The 15,844-nt window shown below is 41.3% G+C and overlaps 1 protein-coding gene across 3 annotated transcripts in view; it reads left to right on the forward strand.

The window, feature by feature from the left end:
* Nucleotides 1-15,844, forward strand: part of sh3d19 (SH3 domain containing 19) — a 195,980-nt gene that overhangs the window by 98,336 nt on the left and 81,800 nt on the right. For all 3 annotated transcript variants that reach the window (XM_028802703.2, XM_028802702.2, XM_028802701.2), the window contains exon 2: nt 14,221-14,260. In XM_028802703.2, the coding sequence (XP_028658536.1) occupies nt 14,221-14,260 (40 nt within the window). The remainder of the gene's footprint in view (nt 1-14,220; nt 14,261-15,844) is intronic.

A 15,844-nucleotide genomic window follows, 5' to 3' on the forward strand; every position in this document is an offset into this window, starting at 1 on the left:
ACACTCCAGACCTTTTTCCCAGAATTCTGCAAGCTCTTTGACATCCCTTTTCACAAACTGGCCATCCTGTTTTTTATGGTTTGCATCTTGCCATGGGGCCTCTGTGTTTCTCTTCCTGAAGTCTTCTGCTGATAATCGTCTCTGACACACATACATCTGCCTGCTGAAGACTGTGTCTGATGGGTGTCTGGGGCTAACTTGACTATTGTGAGGATTCTTCTGTCATCAGGAATGGAGGTCTTCCCTGGCCTACCAGTCCCCTTGTGATTACTGAGCTCACCAGTGTGTTATTTTTTCTTCATGATATTCCAGACAGCTGAGTTTGGTCACCCTATGGTGTCACTGATGTCTCCAGTGGTTTGATTCTTGTTTTTCAGCCTCATGATTAGCTTCTTTGACTTTCATTGACACAGCTCTTATCCTCATTGGCAACTACAGACTCCAAAGGGGAGAAGCAAGCCAAGGTTTTTTGTGAATTCATAAAACCCACCCGAGTGATCATAAACAACTCTGACTCCAATTGTCCCAAACAATTATGGTGCCCTGAAATGGTGGGGGGGGGGGTCCCCAACTCCAGTCCTGGAGGGCCCCAGTGGCTGCAGGTTTTCATTCTAACCCTTTTCTTAATTTAGTGACCTGCTTTTGCTCCTAATTATCTTGTTTTTTTATTAATTTTATTTGACTTGCTCTTGAAGACTCTGACCCCTAAATTGTTTCTTTTTCCTTAATTAGCAGCCAAACAATAAAGAGACACAAAATGAGTAAAAACAAAAATGACTGGCAAACTGTGTCCATCATACAGTATCCAAAAATAAAGAAAGATGAAGGTCTCAGGTCCACAGAACTTTTTATCAGTGCTCTTATAAATATCTGCTATTGAACAATGAGAGCAGCAACAAGCCATGGGACTAAAGAACGGGTTTAATTAACAACAAGAATCAGAGCCTAATTAAGCAACTAGTTGGAATGAAATTAGAGGCCCTGACTTAGTTGGTCTTCTGTTGGCTCACTCACTTCTGTTTAAGGTAAGAAATTAAGCAATTCAGAGGAACGATGAAGAAATTCATGGTAACAAACCTTTAAAAAAGCAAGTCAATTAACATGAATGGAAAAGGAGTTCATTAGCAGCAAAAACAGGTCACTAATTAAGAAAAGGGTTAGAATGAAAACCTGCAGCCACTGCAGCCCTCCAGGACCGGAGTTGGGGACCCCTGGTCTAAATATTGCACTGTGGTCCTGGGAAACATAATTTCCTACCATTGTATAATGTTCATAGGTATACATCATTTAGAAATGGTATGATAATGAAGTCCACTTGACTGGGCTCGAATTTCTGGGTGTTCCAGAAGCAAAAGTGGATTTTAATTGGTACTACACTGCATACTGTAAATGGCCATAGTAAAGTGGATACCTGGACTGTATAATAAATGCCTTACGCCCAGAAGATCTCTAACTCTTAATGTAAGAAAACCTAATGACATACATATGGAAATGTTTAGATTGCTTGTGCAGGGAGAGTCGAGCAGACAGAAATGTAATGAAGCATTGTTGGTCCTCTTGCCCAGATGAGGTCATGGAGTAACATGACAGACGTTGTCTGTTTTGTTATAACCGCAACTCCATGTGCCTAGTTTCCATATTGCTTTTTCCCTGCCCTTTTGAAAATGAGTGTTTCCTGTAAAGAGCAAAACATGAAAAAGTCTCCCTAAACCTGTGACAATTACTGAAAATGCAGGCAGGTTCCTATTGTTTTTCTCACAGTAGAAATGTCAAAATTTATCCTCAAATCAGTTTTATATGATAAACAGAGGTATTCTTGTGGGGCCAGACATGATTCTCAAACGACAATGCACGTCTGCAGACAATCCGTTTAAAAGTGTGTAGTGGATAGTGGCGAAATCCTGTGCTGCAAAGGCTCCCCTCACAAAACACCCGCTCCCCCCTTCCAACTCCTCCAGTCTGTGGATGCAGGGTGCCAGCCCACCGTAGGGCACACACACACACACCAAGCACAAGCTAGGGACAATTTAGGATCGTTAATGCACCTAACCTGCATGTCTTTGGACTGTGAGAGGAAACCCATGCAGACAAAGGGAGAACATGCAAACTCCACACAGGGAGGACCTGGGAAGTGAACCCAAAGTCTCCTTACTGCGAGGCAGCAGCACTACCACTGCGCCACCGTGCTGCAGAACTGAAGGGTAATAAATAATTTGTACCTTGAAATGGGCGCTGCAACAGTGGAGACGGACACATACACAGGCCACTACAGCCAGTTAGCTCCATGCGTTTGAGAAGTGCATCTGTCAGTTACGATATCTTTCTGTCATTTTCCATCCCTACATTCACCGGTCACTTTATTAGGTACACACCTATTTAACTGCTTGTTAATGTACAGTAAATATCTAATTAACCAATGCATTTCGGCCTGTAGATGTTGTCAAGATGACCTGCCTGAAGTTCACACTGAGCATCATAACAGGGAAGGAAAGGTGACTGAAGTGACTTTGAATGTGGCATGGTTGTTGGTTCCAGACGGGCTGCTCTGAGTATTTCAGAAACTGCTGATCTGCTGTGATTTTCATGCACAGCCATTTGTAGGGTTTACAGAGAATGGTCTGAAAAATGGAAAATATCCAGTGAGTGGCAGTTCTCTGGGTGAAAATGTCTTGTTGATGCCAGAGATTAGAGGAGAATGGCCAGTCTGCGCTGATAGAAATGTAACAGGAACTCAAATAAGCACTCATTATACTCCAGGTATGCAGAAGGGCATCTCTGAATAAACAACACGCCAGACCCTGATGCAGATGGGCTACAGCACCAGGAGACCACACCGGGTGACACTCCTGTCACCTAAGAACAGGCAACTGAGGCTACAGTTCACACAGGCTCACCAAAATTGGACAAAAGAAGATTGGAAAAACGTTGCCTGGTCTGATGAGTCTCGATTTTTGCTGCGACATTCAGATGGTAGTGTCAGAATTTGGTGTCAACAACATGAAAGCATGGATCAATCTTGCCTTGTATCAACAGTTCATATTGGTGGGCCCCTTAGTACCAACTGAGCATCATTTAAATGCCACAGCCTACCTGAGTATTGTTGCTGACCATGTCCATCCCTTTATGACTGTAATGTACTTATCTTCTGATGGCTCCTTCCAGCATTATAACGTGCCATGGCACAAAGCTGAAGTTTTCTTGAGGGTGACAATGAGTTCACTGGACTCAAATGTCCTCCACAGTCAGCAGATCTCAATCCATTAGAGCACCTTTCTCATTTGTCAAATTTCTTATATACTTACAGCATTCATTATTTATCTCATATGCATAGACCTTGTGAGATATGCCCGGACACCACCAGACTGAGACCACATCTTTATAAAAAGCACACGTTTATTTTCTCCAAACACAGTTCTTGCATAACACACAGTGCTCCCAGCACTAACCACCTTTAACACGGGCCTCTTCCCCAGTGTGCTTGGACTGCCTTTCCTTTCTCCACGGAAGCTTCATCCTGCTCCTACTCCTGACTCTAGCTCCCAGACTGTAGGAGGGCGGCCCTTTTTATGCTCACCCGGACGTGCTCCAGGTGCTTGATGATTCTCTTCCAGCAGCACTTCCTGGTGTGGCTGAAGTGCTGCTCTTGCACCCGGAGCACAAGAAGAAGAAGAATCTTCCTCCATTTTCCCGGGTGTGGCGGAAGTGAATGTTTCCCGGGCTCCATGAGGCTCGAGGTGCCCCCTGGCGGGGGCCATGGGCCCCAATGGGCTTGAGCCTCCTTGCTCCTCTCCCGTGGTCCTCTCCAGATCCAGGGTGGTTGCCCCCTCGTTGGCCCGGATGATGTATATGCCACCTCCCGGTCCTTCCAGGCATCCCGGCTGGTTCTGTCCCCCAGCCTCCTGTGACAATCTATACTGCAGCGTCCTGGTAATAAATGCTCCAATTTAGAGTCATTAGTTGGATTTTGATTGCACGTTCAAGTTGCGCTTTTGGGGGTATGAGAAAAATAAAATGGAGTGCTTAGGGAAAAATGTTTATATTCTTCATCAGGAGGGTCCGGATTTAATCCCAAAACTGTGAATCCTGTGAGGCAGAAGTTCTAACCACTGTGCCACTATGTCTCCAACACATGAACAAATATTAAAACTCATTCAGCTTTTGTGACGTGTCACATTCTACCTTCACCAGTTTCAAGTTTAAATGTGATTGGCTAAGCAGTGAGTTAGTGGCAGCCCTTTTTGGCCCCAGTAGAAGTAGAACACAGCATGAAACGTTGCCTTTGCCAAGCAGAGATGTCATTGCCAGGGCAGACAGTGAGAGTGAATAATTTCAAAGGCATTGAAGCAAGTCCCTAGACGTCACTTTATTTTTCTTCCAAATTTATCTGAATATGGAATTTGCATGAGTGTTAAGATAAATTAGGAGTCCCCAGATGGGTATGGATGAAAGCAAACTCTGCTGTGAACTGGCACCCTAATCCAGAGGTGGGTCCTGCCTTACCCTCTGTGTCGAATACTGACAAGACCACGTTCGCTATGCTGTTGTTATGTTGTAGTCGGCGCGTGCTGCCTGGCTTGTATTTGTTCCACTTTTATGTGCCTTCTTTGGTTATCTGAAAGCATTATTTCCCCATCTTTATTGTACTTGTATATTATTTTTAATAATATTCTGTTTAAGTACGGTTTACTTTCTATGTATTTTGTGCTTTCATCTCCTATGCTTCTTGCACTCTGTGGGTGGAATCCCAGGAGGCTGAGCCACCCACAACTGCTGCAGGGTCCTCCTCTTGGCTTTATATTGCAGTCAGAAATGGACCCTGCAGTGAGTGTCAGAGATTACTGTGAGTGTTGTTGTTTCATTTTTTTTCTTCATTTTCTTGCTTATTCTGTTGCTGGTTTATTATTTTGGACTTATTCACCTTCAGATTGCCTTTTAAGCAACTCCATTTCATCTCTTTTGAGTATTGTGTTGTATTTTTCAAGCTTTGTTAAAGAAACCATCATTTTATAAAGATACATTGTTGACCTTTTTGTTCACAAGCCAGAGGTTTATGGTCACCCTCTCCTTGTTGGTATGTTTTTGATTTTTCTTTGTATTTTAAACTCAGATTCATCTTTTTAAGCCTGTATTGGCCCCAGCCTGCAGGAAGCAGTTGGGGATTGGCTGACTTGGGATGAGCCTCTTCTGTTATGATGGACGTTATTTATTACATTTTTGTAGGAAAAAACTATTCATCTTTAAGTTTGGAGAGTGAGTGAGGAAGGCCCCTCCCTTCGGTCTGCTGCATGGATCTCGGATTCGCTCAAATAAATCGTTACCACAAGTGAAACTCTGATACATAGCGAAATAAGGGAAGTCGCAAAATCAACTGGAATGTTCAAGCAAAGTATAGAAAAACACCCAGTCTAAATCCGTGAAGTAGTTCTCTCGTGAAAAGCGGACGGACATACAGACAGAGAGACATTGGATTTTATATATTCTGTATTAGTAAACCTCTCAAAATAATGTGCAGTTAAAGTCTCAACAGCATTTCTGGAGCTTAGTAGAGCCAGATAACTATAAGAATCTTCACCAAGCTGCTCTAAAAATGTCTGCTTTGTTTGGGTTTCCATACCTCTGTGAGTCTGACGTGAATGTCATGAAATGAAAGATCAGAACAAGACTGACAGACGAACATTTAAATGACTGCATAAGAGTGAACCTCAGTGGCTGCACTCCACCATACACCTCAGTGCCAGTCATCTGACTAACTAAAAAACACATCACACATGTGAATAAAGTGACATGTGACAAAATGACAAATGAAGAAGTCATATCTGTGGATTTGGAATTGCATTGTTTTGTTTTGACAGCATTCATGTTTTAACTCAATCGTGTGAGATACACTAGAAAATGCATACAGACATACAAAATGCACTTGCAGGTGAACTAAATATTTTTTGTGATGTTTTAATGCAAAATGTGAGTTGTGGACACCAACATTTTGTAAATGTTCAGGCAAAACAAGCTTATCCAGTTTGTTTGGGTCAATAAGCTATGAGAATAAACATTAGAAAAGATCAGTAGCTCTCGGCCATTTTCATTTTGTAAAACTAGGTCTCAGGGGAAAAAAGGTTGGAGACCCCTGATCCAGAGGAAAGCCCATATAGACACCAGGAAATGTCTTTGTGCAGGATTTGAACCCAGGACACTTAACTTGTGAGGTAAGAGGAACTAGCCACTGCGCCACCAAACTGCCCTTCAGAGAGCTACGTGTTGTTTATCCAAACAAGTCCCTGTTGTTGCATGTCTTAACTTTACAAAGCCGCTCGTAAACGGTTGCACATGTCCTTCACTGTCTGTTTTGAATTATTGTGGAACCCAGCCACCCACAATCAGTGGGGTATGCTTTTGTATTGTCAGTACATCACATTGAATTGTTTTCTCTGTTGTTTGATCTCTGACTTTTTTTTTCTTTTTTCCTTTTTATTATTTGTCAAGTCTCATTTTGTTAATTATTAGCAATGGTCGGTAAATTTAAATGTAGTGGTTTTGTTGTTCTGATGAGGTGCTGGGTTTGAGGTAGCAGGTCTTTTGTTGTCGTGAACATCGTTGTGATGGTAGGCAGTCAGTTGTTTAAGCTGTTGCTCGGCTGCACCCTTTCCTGTTCATAGTGAAGAGCAAAACTGTGGGGATGGCTGTTAATGTGACAAGGACACCTCGAGTAAAAGGCTTTTTATAGGGTTGTTTGGTTTATTTAGTTTAGGCAACAACATTTATTTTGTGGCCAAGTGCAGGAATAACAGGTCACGCAATGATAATAATAATGTTGAATTTTATTTATATAGCGCCTTTCCCATGCTCCACGTGTTTCACAGAGATTTGGAAAGAACAGCAGGGTATATGTAAAATTGGACACAAATATTTTCTGCATGTTACATATACCCTGCTTTTCTTTCTGAGACTCTGCAAAGCACATTGAGCATGGGAAAGGGGCTATATAAATAAAATTCATCATTATTACATTTGCACAACCTATCATTCCTGCACCCAGCCACAAAATAAACGATAAAAGATTGGGATGTCATACTGGGTCATCCCATTTAATCCACTGAAATGTTCAAGAAAAAAGAGTGCCTCTTGGCATTGTGTTTCTTACCCTTAGGTGCAATGCAAACAAAAAATCATTCGGCACTTGCCACAGAATTTAGTGTCTATCACTGGCGCACCATCCAGCAGGTCGCTCTGGTCACAAAAGACGTCTCCTCCTGGGTAAGTGGGTTTCTTATAGCTGATGAATGGCAAGTGGCGGGGTTAAGTGCCCTATCTGGGTGGTTTCAAAGTTCTGCAGGGAAACAAGTATGTTAGTGACAGCACCCCCTCTCATCCTGGTGGGGTATTGCATACCTCGATCAAACCTGTGAGGAGATCCTTCGACACACATGCACGATAATTTCTATTGCATTTTTCATACAAAAGATGTCACTCAAAGTGCTTCACAAGATGTCAAAGAAGTAGTTGCATGCAAAGAAAAACAAATTAAAATTAAATAAGAAAAATAATGCATACAGAGTATACAAAAATGAGTTAAGTATATAATTAATAGTAACTGAGACCTTAAATGTAGAATTTTTTTAAGGTCACCTGACAAAGGTGGACATTAAAAAAAAAAAAAAAAAAAGAAAATCTGCAAGACCATCTGACCCCCACTGGGCATTCTGCCTAACGTAAATGCCCTTAAGTCGTTCTTTATTTATATATATATATATATATATATATATATATATATATATATATATATATATATATATATATAATATTTGTTGCATAGTTTACTGTCAAATAAAGCAAAGAGTACGCAACACGTGTTTCGCCCTCATTTGGGCTCATCAGGCGTACACACTCTACTGCTCCCCTCTCGGGGAATCGAACCTTGGACATCAGCGTCAGAGACGAAGTCCCATTATACTGTGCCACGACATATGGTTCATTTATTTGACGGCCTGTGGGTCCGGTGTGTGTATATATATATATATATATATATATATATATATATATATAATATATCGTGGAAGATGACCCGGACACAGACAGGCGGACACGTTTAAATCACCCAACACACGTTTATTAGCCATACTATTATTTACAAGGTGCAACACAAACCCCAAAGTCCCCAAAAGTCCAGGCTAATTATCAAATGCCTCACTCTCTTCAGGCAACCTCCTTACCTCCTCCAAGACCTTGTCCTTCCTTCACTCCCAGCCCATTAACGGAGCGAGGCAGCCCCTTTTATAATCACCCGGATGTGCTCCGGGTGCCTCCGGACAATTTTCCGCCGGCACTCCCCAGTGTGGCGGAAGTGCCTGCTGTGCACCCGGAAGCACTCCGAGTGTCCCCGATCCTCTTCCCCCCCCTGCACTTCCGGGTGTGGCGGAAGTGCTGAGGTCCAGGGCTCCCAAGGCATTGGGGCACCCCCTAGCGGTGACCACGGGCCCCTACAGGGTTGAGCCTCAAAGCTCTGTACCCGTGGTCCCCCATAGCCACCAGGGGCAGTCGCGCCCACGTGGTCTAAAAGCGGTATTTAAAGTAACACCAGATGGGATAACGTTAGGCAATGAGAAGTTTATTGTGGCATCCAGCACTCATATTGCTTTCATGAAAAGTCATTTTGGGTAACTGGAAGAATTCCTGTAACTCAGCGGAAAAGGGAAGGTTTAGATTATCATAACCTGGAAAGAATAAAATAGTCTGAGGAATGGCTCAAGGATTCTTTTAAAATTTAGCAAGAATTCACGATTGCTATTCTAAAATAAGCACACTGATTCACCCTTTATGCTTTCCTAATAGAAACTGTGCAGTAGATATAGAAAGTCTATGTTTTTATTGTCTTGAAGTGTCTGCCTGAGGGTAGCAGTTCAAACAGAGAGTGACCAGGATGGGATGGATCTTTAATTAGGCTCTGGACCTTTTTCAAGCAGCAAGAACTGTAAAGATCTTTCAAGGATGGGAGAGGGCATCCGATGGTCTTCTGAGCAGTGGTGACGACCCTCTGGAGCACATTCCTCTCTGATGCAGTGCAGCTGGCAAACCACACAGATGCATTAAGTCAATATGTTCTCTGTGGAGCAACAGTAGAAGGACATGAGCAGCTCTTGGGTGAAATAGTTCTTCCTGAGGATCCTTGGGAAGTAAAGTATCAAGGACAGAGACTTTATCAAGTGCAAAGAGCCCTGCAGATCCTTAGCTGTCACCTTGGGGTTCATTTTCACCACATTGAGTATTATATGGCAAGCTCTTGCAGCATACTACAGGAGTAACCTTCATCCGTCATTGCTTGGGGAATAGATTTAGGCAAAATTCTTTTAGAATTTCTTTGGTAACTGTTTCAAGCTTTAAATGCTTCAATGACTCTTTGTCAGCAAGGGGCGGCTGCCATACCCGTAGTCCCTCCTGTTATTTTTCCTTCGCCTCAAGATCTCCTCCCATCTAGAACTATCACTCCGCAAAGGTTTGTGCGGCCTTCACATGACAGACATGCAAGTAAGAATTTCAGTGTACCCTGAATGTATGACCAGGGTCACAATGACCTCGCAATTTTGCAATTTAGCCAGGACTTTGGGTACACACTACTCTTTTTGAAAGATGCCCATTGACATTTTATGACCACAGAGAGCCATCTTATCCAAAGGATGGTGCCTATTTTTATGGCACAGTGTCCCCATCACTGCACTGGGTGCATCGGGATTCACACAGACAGACCACAGGGTAAGTACACCTTGTTTACCTCACCAACACCTCTTCTAGCAGCGACCCAAGCTCTTCCTAGATGATCTCCCATCTAGATACTGGTTAGACCCAAACATGCTTAGCTTCAGGTAGATTATCTGTTGTGAAGTGCATGTGGTATTGCAGCTGGGTCAACAACAATAGTCATGATACAAATATACCATATTTTGTATTCCAAGATGTAAGTGTCATGGAGGGCAGAAAGGCATCCTTGCTGAATGAGAGAACAACTTCCTACCTGGTTAGAAAGGATATCAGGGATGGACCAGCAGAAGCTTGATACTAGGAGCAGTTCCTGGTATTCTGACCCCTTCACTTTTTTAATTTTCTTCTGTTGCAGCCTTTTGCCAAAATGGTTTAAATTGATTTTTTTTTCATTGAGCAACACCAAATACCTCAGAATGACATGATAAAAGCATCCCCCATACAACAGGTGGCAGTGGTTTTCCCGACGCATCCCAGTTTGGACAGCCACAAGGGTTGCAGGGAATTGGAATCTGGAAGTGCAGCCCTGTTGGGGTCCCTTTGTGCCATCAGAGGGTGCTGTTAGATGAAGGGTCCCTGGTTCCCACATGACCCAGAAGTGCTTCCAAGGTACCAGAAGCATTCCCGGGTCTTGTTCAAAAGCGGCCTGCTACCTCAACTCAATGAGTCTGAGTTGGGATGTAACGAGTGACACTCACCTGAAGGGCAGAAGGACACACAAGAATTTTATAGTTCTGTGTATGTCTCTGTGCTCACTTTGGAAAAGTATTGGTGATCAATAAAGATCTCTTATTTGAACCTGGGACTATGACGGGCATGACTGTGTCCGAAGTTTGGGGTCTCAGTAGTACTTTCTATTGCCTACATGGATCAATTCCTTTGTTCCAAATGTAACCAGTTGAATAAAAACACAATTAGTGTACATTCTTATGGTTCCTTCTCATCTGCTTGTCCAGTCACAGGTTGCAGAGGGAACAGGCTGAGATAGTTTCCTCTGTATGTTTCTACTAAGATGCTTTGGCCACTGTAATTGTCTCTAATTTGTTTATTTATAAATCTGTACATTCATTTTTTGATGGATCAAACTAGTTTTCTGTAATGCAGTAAGAGTATGTATATATGTAGAACATACAGTGCAGAAAGTATTCTGACCCCTTCACTTTTTTAATTTTCTTCTGTTGCAGCCTTTTGCCAAAATGGTTTAAATTGATTTTGTTTTTCATTGAGCAACACCAAATACCTCAGAATGACATGACAAAAGCAGGATTTTAGAAAGGTTTGCAAGTTTATTGAAAAAACTGAAATGTCCTATGGACACAAGCATTCAGACCTTTTGCCATGACACTTCTAATCTAGCTCAGGTGCTTCCCATTCAATTAGTCACTGTTGAGATGTTTCTACACCTTGCCCGAAGTCCTTCTTCTTGTTCTACTTCTTCTTCTTCTTCTTCTTACTCCTTTTCATCTTTTCCAATCAGCTCGGTCAATAAGGGACAGGCCCATTTCCTTCAGATCATCTTTTGCTTTATCCATCCACCTCCACTTTGGTCTCCCTTGCTTTCTCTTCCCAGGTACTGTATTTCCATTCCCATCACTCTTTTTACCACATATTCATTGTCTCTCCCCATCACAAGTTCATATGACTTCAATCTACTTTCCTGGGATTTCTTAGATTTGTCTCCCACTTTTGGTGTACTTCTGATTATCACTTTTCTTATTCTGTCCTTTTTTTTGTAACCCCACAAATCCATCTCCACATTCTGATTTCTGCCACATCTAACTTCTTCTGTGCTCCCTTTGCTATCCATATTTCAGCTCCATCCTGCTTTTCTGGTCTTAAAATCCTTACATTTACACTTTTCCTTAATTCTTCGATCACACAATACTCCTTCTTCGAATTGTTCCATCCACACTACACTCTGTGGGTTATCTCTACATCTAATCTACCACTGGTCCTAGAAATTTAAACTCCTGCTGTCTTCAGTCACTCTCCCTGCAGGCTGACTTCTGAATCCTGATCATCATTAAACCTCAAATATTCAATTTTCTTCCAATTTATCTTACAATTCTCTTTCTTCCAAATGCCTTCTTCATTCTTCCAACTTCCTCTACACTTCCACCTGTTTTCTGGGTTTACACAACACTTTGTCATCAGCAAAAAGCCTGCACCAGGGTGATTGGTCTCCTATCCCATGAGTCCTCCACCTGTGGCAAATTGATTTTTAATTTCTCGTATACTAAGTAAAGGGAAAGTATTGTAATTGTCCAAAAATTTGATGCCGAGATTTTGATGAGTCTCGACGTTTTAGACCTCCCTGACTTTCTCGTATACGAAATATAGGGATAGTAATGGAATCCTCCAAAAATTCTCTTTCGAGATTTTGATGAATCTCAATGTTTTTAGACTTCTCTGAGAATAAAATACCATTTTTGGAATTATGTCTGTGTGTAAGTATGGTGTGTATGTGTGTGTAAACACGATAACTTGAGTACAATTTCACTTAAGTCAACCAAATGTTGCATACAAGTGTGAGGTACAAAACGTAGATTAATATCAGCTTTTGAGCTATTTCCACTAACCGGAAGTGGTACTTTACCTTTTATTCATACAGCTGCAGTGTCTGATTTATTCAACTTTACTTTTATAATAATTATTAAATATGTTATTAATTTGACTTGATTTGTTGTTGATGGTTATGTAATGTATATAATATAAAAATATAAACATTGTCTTGCGGTTTACTCCTCAAATATCCACCCCCATATCTGAATTTAAGAGAAAGTTTAAGGGAGACCGTTCCCAATTTTTTTCATCTTGGGATGATCCTAGATATTTAAATTGATCCACTAAATACCTTGCTTGGAGCCCATCTGTGGTCAATTCAGTTGATTCTGCTAATTCTGAAAGGTGCATACCTACCTCTCTGTAGAAGGTCCCACAGTTGAGCAAAAACCAAGCCGTGATGTTAAAAGAATTGCCTGAAGAGTCAGGACTGAATTGAGACACAGATCTGAGAAAGGCTGCAGAAAAGGTTCCTAAGTGCACAGTAGCCTCCATAATTCTTAAATGGAATAAGTTCAGAGCAATCAAGATTATTCTTGGCTTCCCAAGGCCAACTGAACATTTGGGGGAGAACAGCCATGGTAAGAAGAGCCAGATGATCACCGTGGCTGAGATCCACAGAAGTTGTGTAGGAATGGGAGAAACTTCCAGAAGCCTCTGCTCAGTAAAGACACGTGGACACTCGCACTCGCTTGGAATTTGCAAAAGGCACCTTAAGGAGAGGAGCAAGATTCTCTCTACCGGTGAAACAAAGATTAGCAGCATGTCTTGAGGAAACTAAGCACTGCTCATCATCAGTAGTGACCGCATCATGCTTAGTGACTGTAGACTAGACAATTAGTCAAAATAAAAGGAAAGCTGAGCAGAGCATAGTACAAAGATACCCTTAGTGAAAACCTCCTCTAGAGTTCTCTGGACATCAGACTGAGCTGAAAGCTCACTTTGTAACAGAACGATGACCCTAAGCGCAAAGCAAAGTCAACACAGGAGTGGCGTAGGGACAATTCTTTGAATGTCCTTGAGTTGTCCCCGCAGAGTCCAAGCTTGAACCCAGTTGAACATTTCTGGAGACCCTTGAAAATAGCTGTCCATTGATGGCTTCCATTCAGCCTGACAGAGTTTGAGAGGATCTGCAGAGAAGAATGACAAAATCCCCAAATCCAAGTGTGTGAAGCACATTGCATCAAACCCTAGGAGACTACAGGCTAGAATTGCTGCCAAAGGGTCTTCAACTAAGTACCAAGTAAAGGGTCTGAGTGCTTGTGTTATTAGGATATTTCAATTCATTATTTTTAATGAATTAGCAATGATTCCTATAATCCCGTTTTTGCCTAGTCATTCTGGGGTATTGAGTGTTGCTTGACGAGGAAAAAAATAATTTAAATGATTTTTAGCACAAGGCTGCAACATGGCAAAATGTGGAAAAAGCAAAGGGGTCTGAGTACTTTCTGAAGGCGACTGTATAAAAGGTAAAGTTATACCACAGAGCAGACCTCATATTATTAAGCACTTACACAAGTGCAGTCCTGTCACTTCTCGTTCCTGGCTAACCCCTTCTGCTCTCCTATTCGAGTAGAACTTTATAAAAGTGAAAATCCCCAGTCTTCTGTCCTAGAGACGTCTACTTGGGAACTTTTCCAAGATGTCTGCCAAGCAGCTGTATTAAATAAGAGGTAAAACACCAGACCCCCTATGGATTGCCACGGGGCACTTATTATACCTTACAAGCTCCAAGACTTTGCAACAAATGGTCAGCATATGTCACGCAATAGTAACTAGCCAAAGCTCTTTGACTCTCTTTTTTGGTAAAAGTGTGTTAATGTCGGACTTCCTGTTCCCCCCCTTGGCATCCAACATTTTTATATTCTGATATGCCATTTAACAGACCTTCTTTCTTCCTCTTTGCAGAACGATCCGAGAGGAATAAACCAGAGCAGCGTCTTTCAAGGTAAGAGCAGCCTTTCTGTAGCAAAGTTTTTCCTGTGGTTTGAAGGATGGAAAGAAGGTGTTAATATTTTTGGACTGTTTTGTGAATTATTTCTTAATTCAAATAGCAGCAGAGCAAAAACGCTATGAAATGCTCTTGAAATTATTAACATGCAATCGTAGGCATTTGCACAAAAAATATCCCAGACAGGGCTGAAGTGGAAGCCATTCAGACCATACAGCTTCTTTGGCTTTTGCCGTGTTTGTGCCTTCTAGTTATAGTGTGACTTCTGCTAGAATGTAGAAAAATGCATCAGTTTTAAAGCTATACGTGCTATTGATTTGTGTGGTTATTTCATAACAACAGAGTTGCATGGATTTGAATAAATAATCCAAACTGCAATCCCCGTCTAAGGCAGGGGTGCAGGTCTTCATTGTGAATATTTTCTTAATTAGTGACCAGTTTTTGCTGCTCATTAACTAATTTTCCATTCATTTTAATTGAATTAATTGTTTAAGACACATTCCTTGTTTATTCCCTTAACGGCACCCACACAGAAATGAGATGTGACGTTAGTGAGCCAACAGATAACCAGCTAAGTCCAGGCATCAAACTCCTACCAATTTAACTACAACTAGTTACTCAATTAGAAGCCGATTGTTGTTATTAATTAAACTCATTATTAAATATCATGGCTTGTTACCACTTTGATTCTACTATGGCAGACATTTCCAAATTTATTGATGTTTCTTTTTCCTAAATATACCGTCAAAATATTTTGTGGATCTGAGCAGATTGACATTACTGTGACCTTCACCTTTCTTTAATTAACAACAAGATTCGGTTTCTAATTAAAAAAAACTGGTTGGAGAATATTTGAAAATAAACTGGTTATTAAATCCCATGGCTTGTTGATGCTCTCATTCTTCCACAGCAGACATTTCCGAAACTGTTGATTCTCTTTTTTTCTGACCACGTCAGCAAAATGTTTTGTGGACCTAAGCAGATTGACATTACTAAAACCCCCATCTTTCTTTATTTTCAGATATTATATGATGGACACAGATTAGCTAGTCATGTGTTGGCTCATTTTGGTAATAATAGGAAAAAAAAAGAAGAAATAATTAAGGGGTCTGGGTCTTATATAGCAGTTTAAATTAATGTAAAATGGGTTAATTAGCAGCAAAAACTGGTGCTGAAATAATGAATGAAACCTTGAACCCGCAGTAGCACTCCAGGACCGGAGTTGGAGACCCCTGGTCTAAGAAGTAGATGAGTACATACTGAGATATGAAACTGGAGCAAAGAAGTAACCAGTAGAAATGGGAATTGCCAAGTTGGCCACAATTTGATATTTTCCTGATGCATAGGTTAACATATGCTAGTCCATTTTGTATAATGTTTTAAAATACTAAGCATCCAGTTCTGGAATATATTGCAGTATACAGTGGTTTTGGGAAGTATTCAGATCCCCTCACTTTCTGCACCCATTATTGTGTTACTGTTTAAATTTTAAATGGACAAATTTGCCATTTTACTCCATCAATCTAGATGCAATAATAAGATTCATAATTCACATAATGACATTTCTTTCTATAGCACAAT

This window comes from Erpetoichthys calabaricus, chromosome 5 (genome assembly GCF_900747795.2).
Source record: "Erpetoichthys calabaricus chromosome 5, fErpCal1.3, whole genome shotgun sequence".
NCBI lineage: Eukaryota > Metazoa > Chordata > Cladistia > Polypteriformes > Polypteridae > Erpetoichthys > Erpetoichthys calabaricus.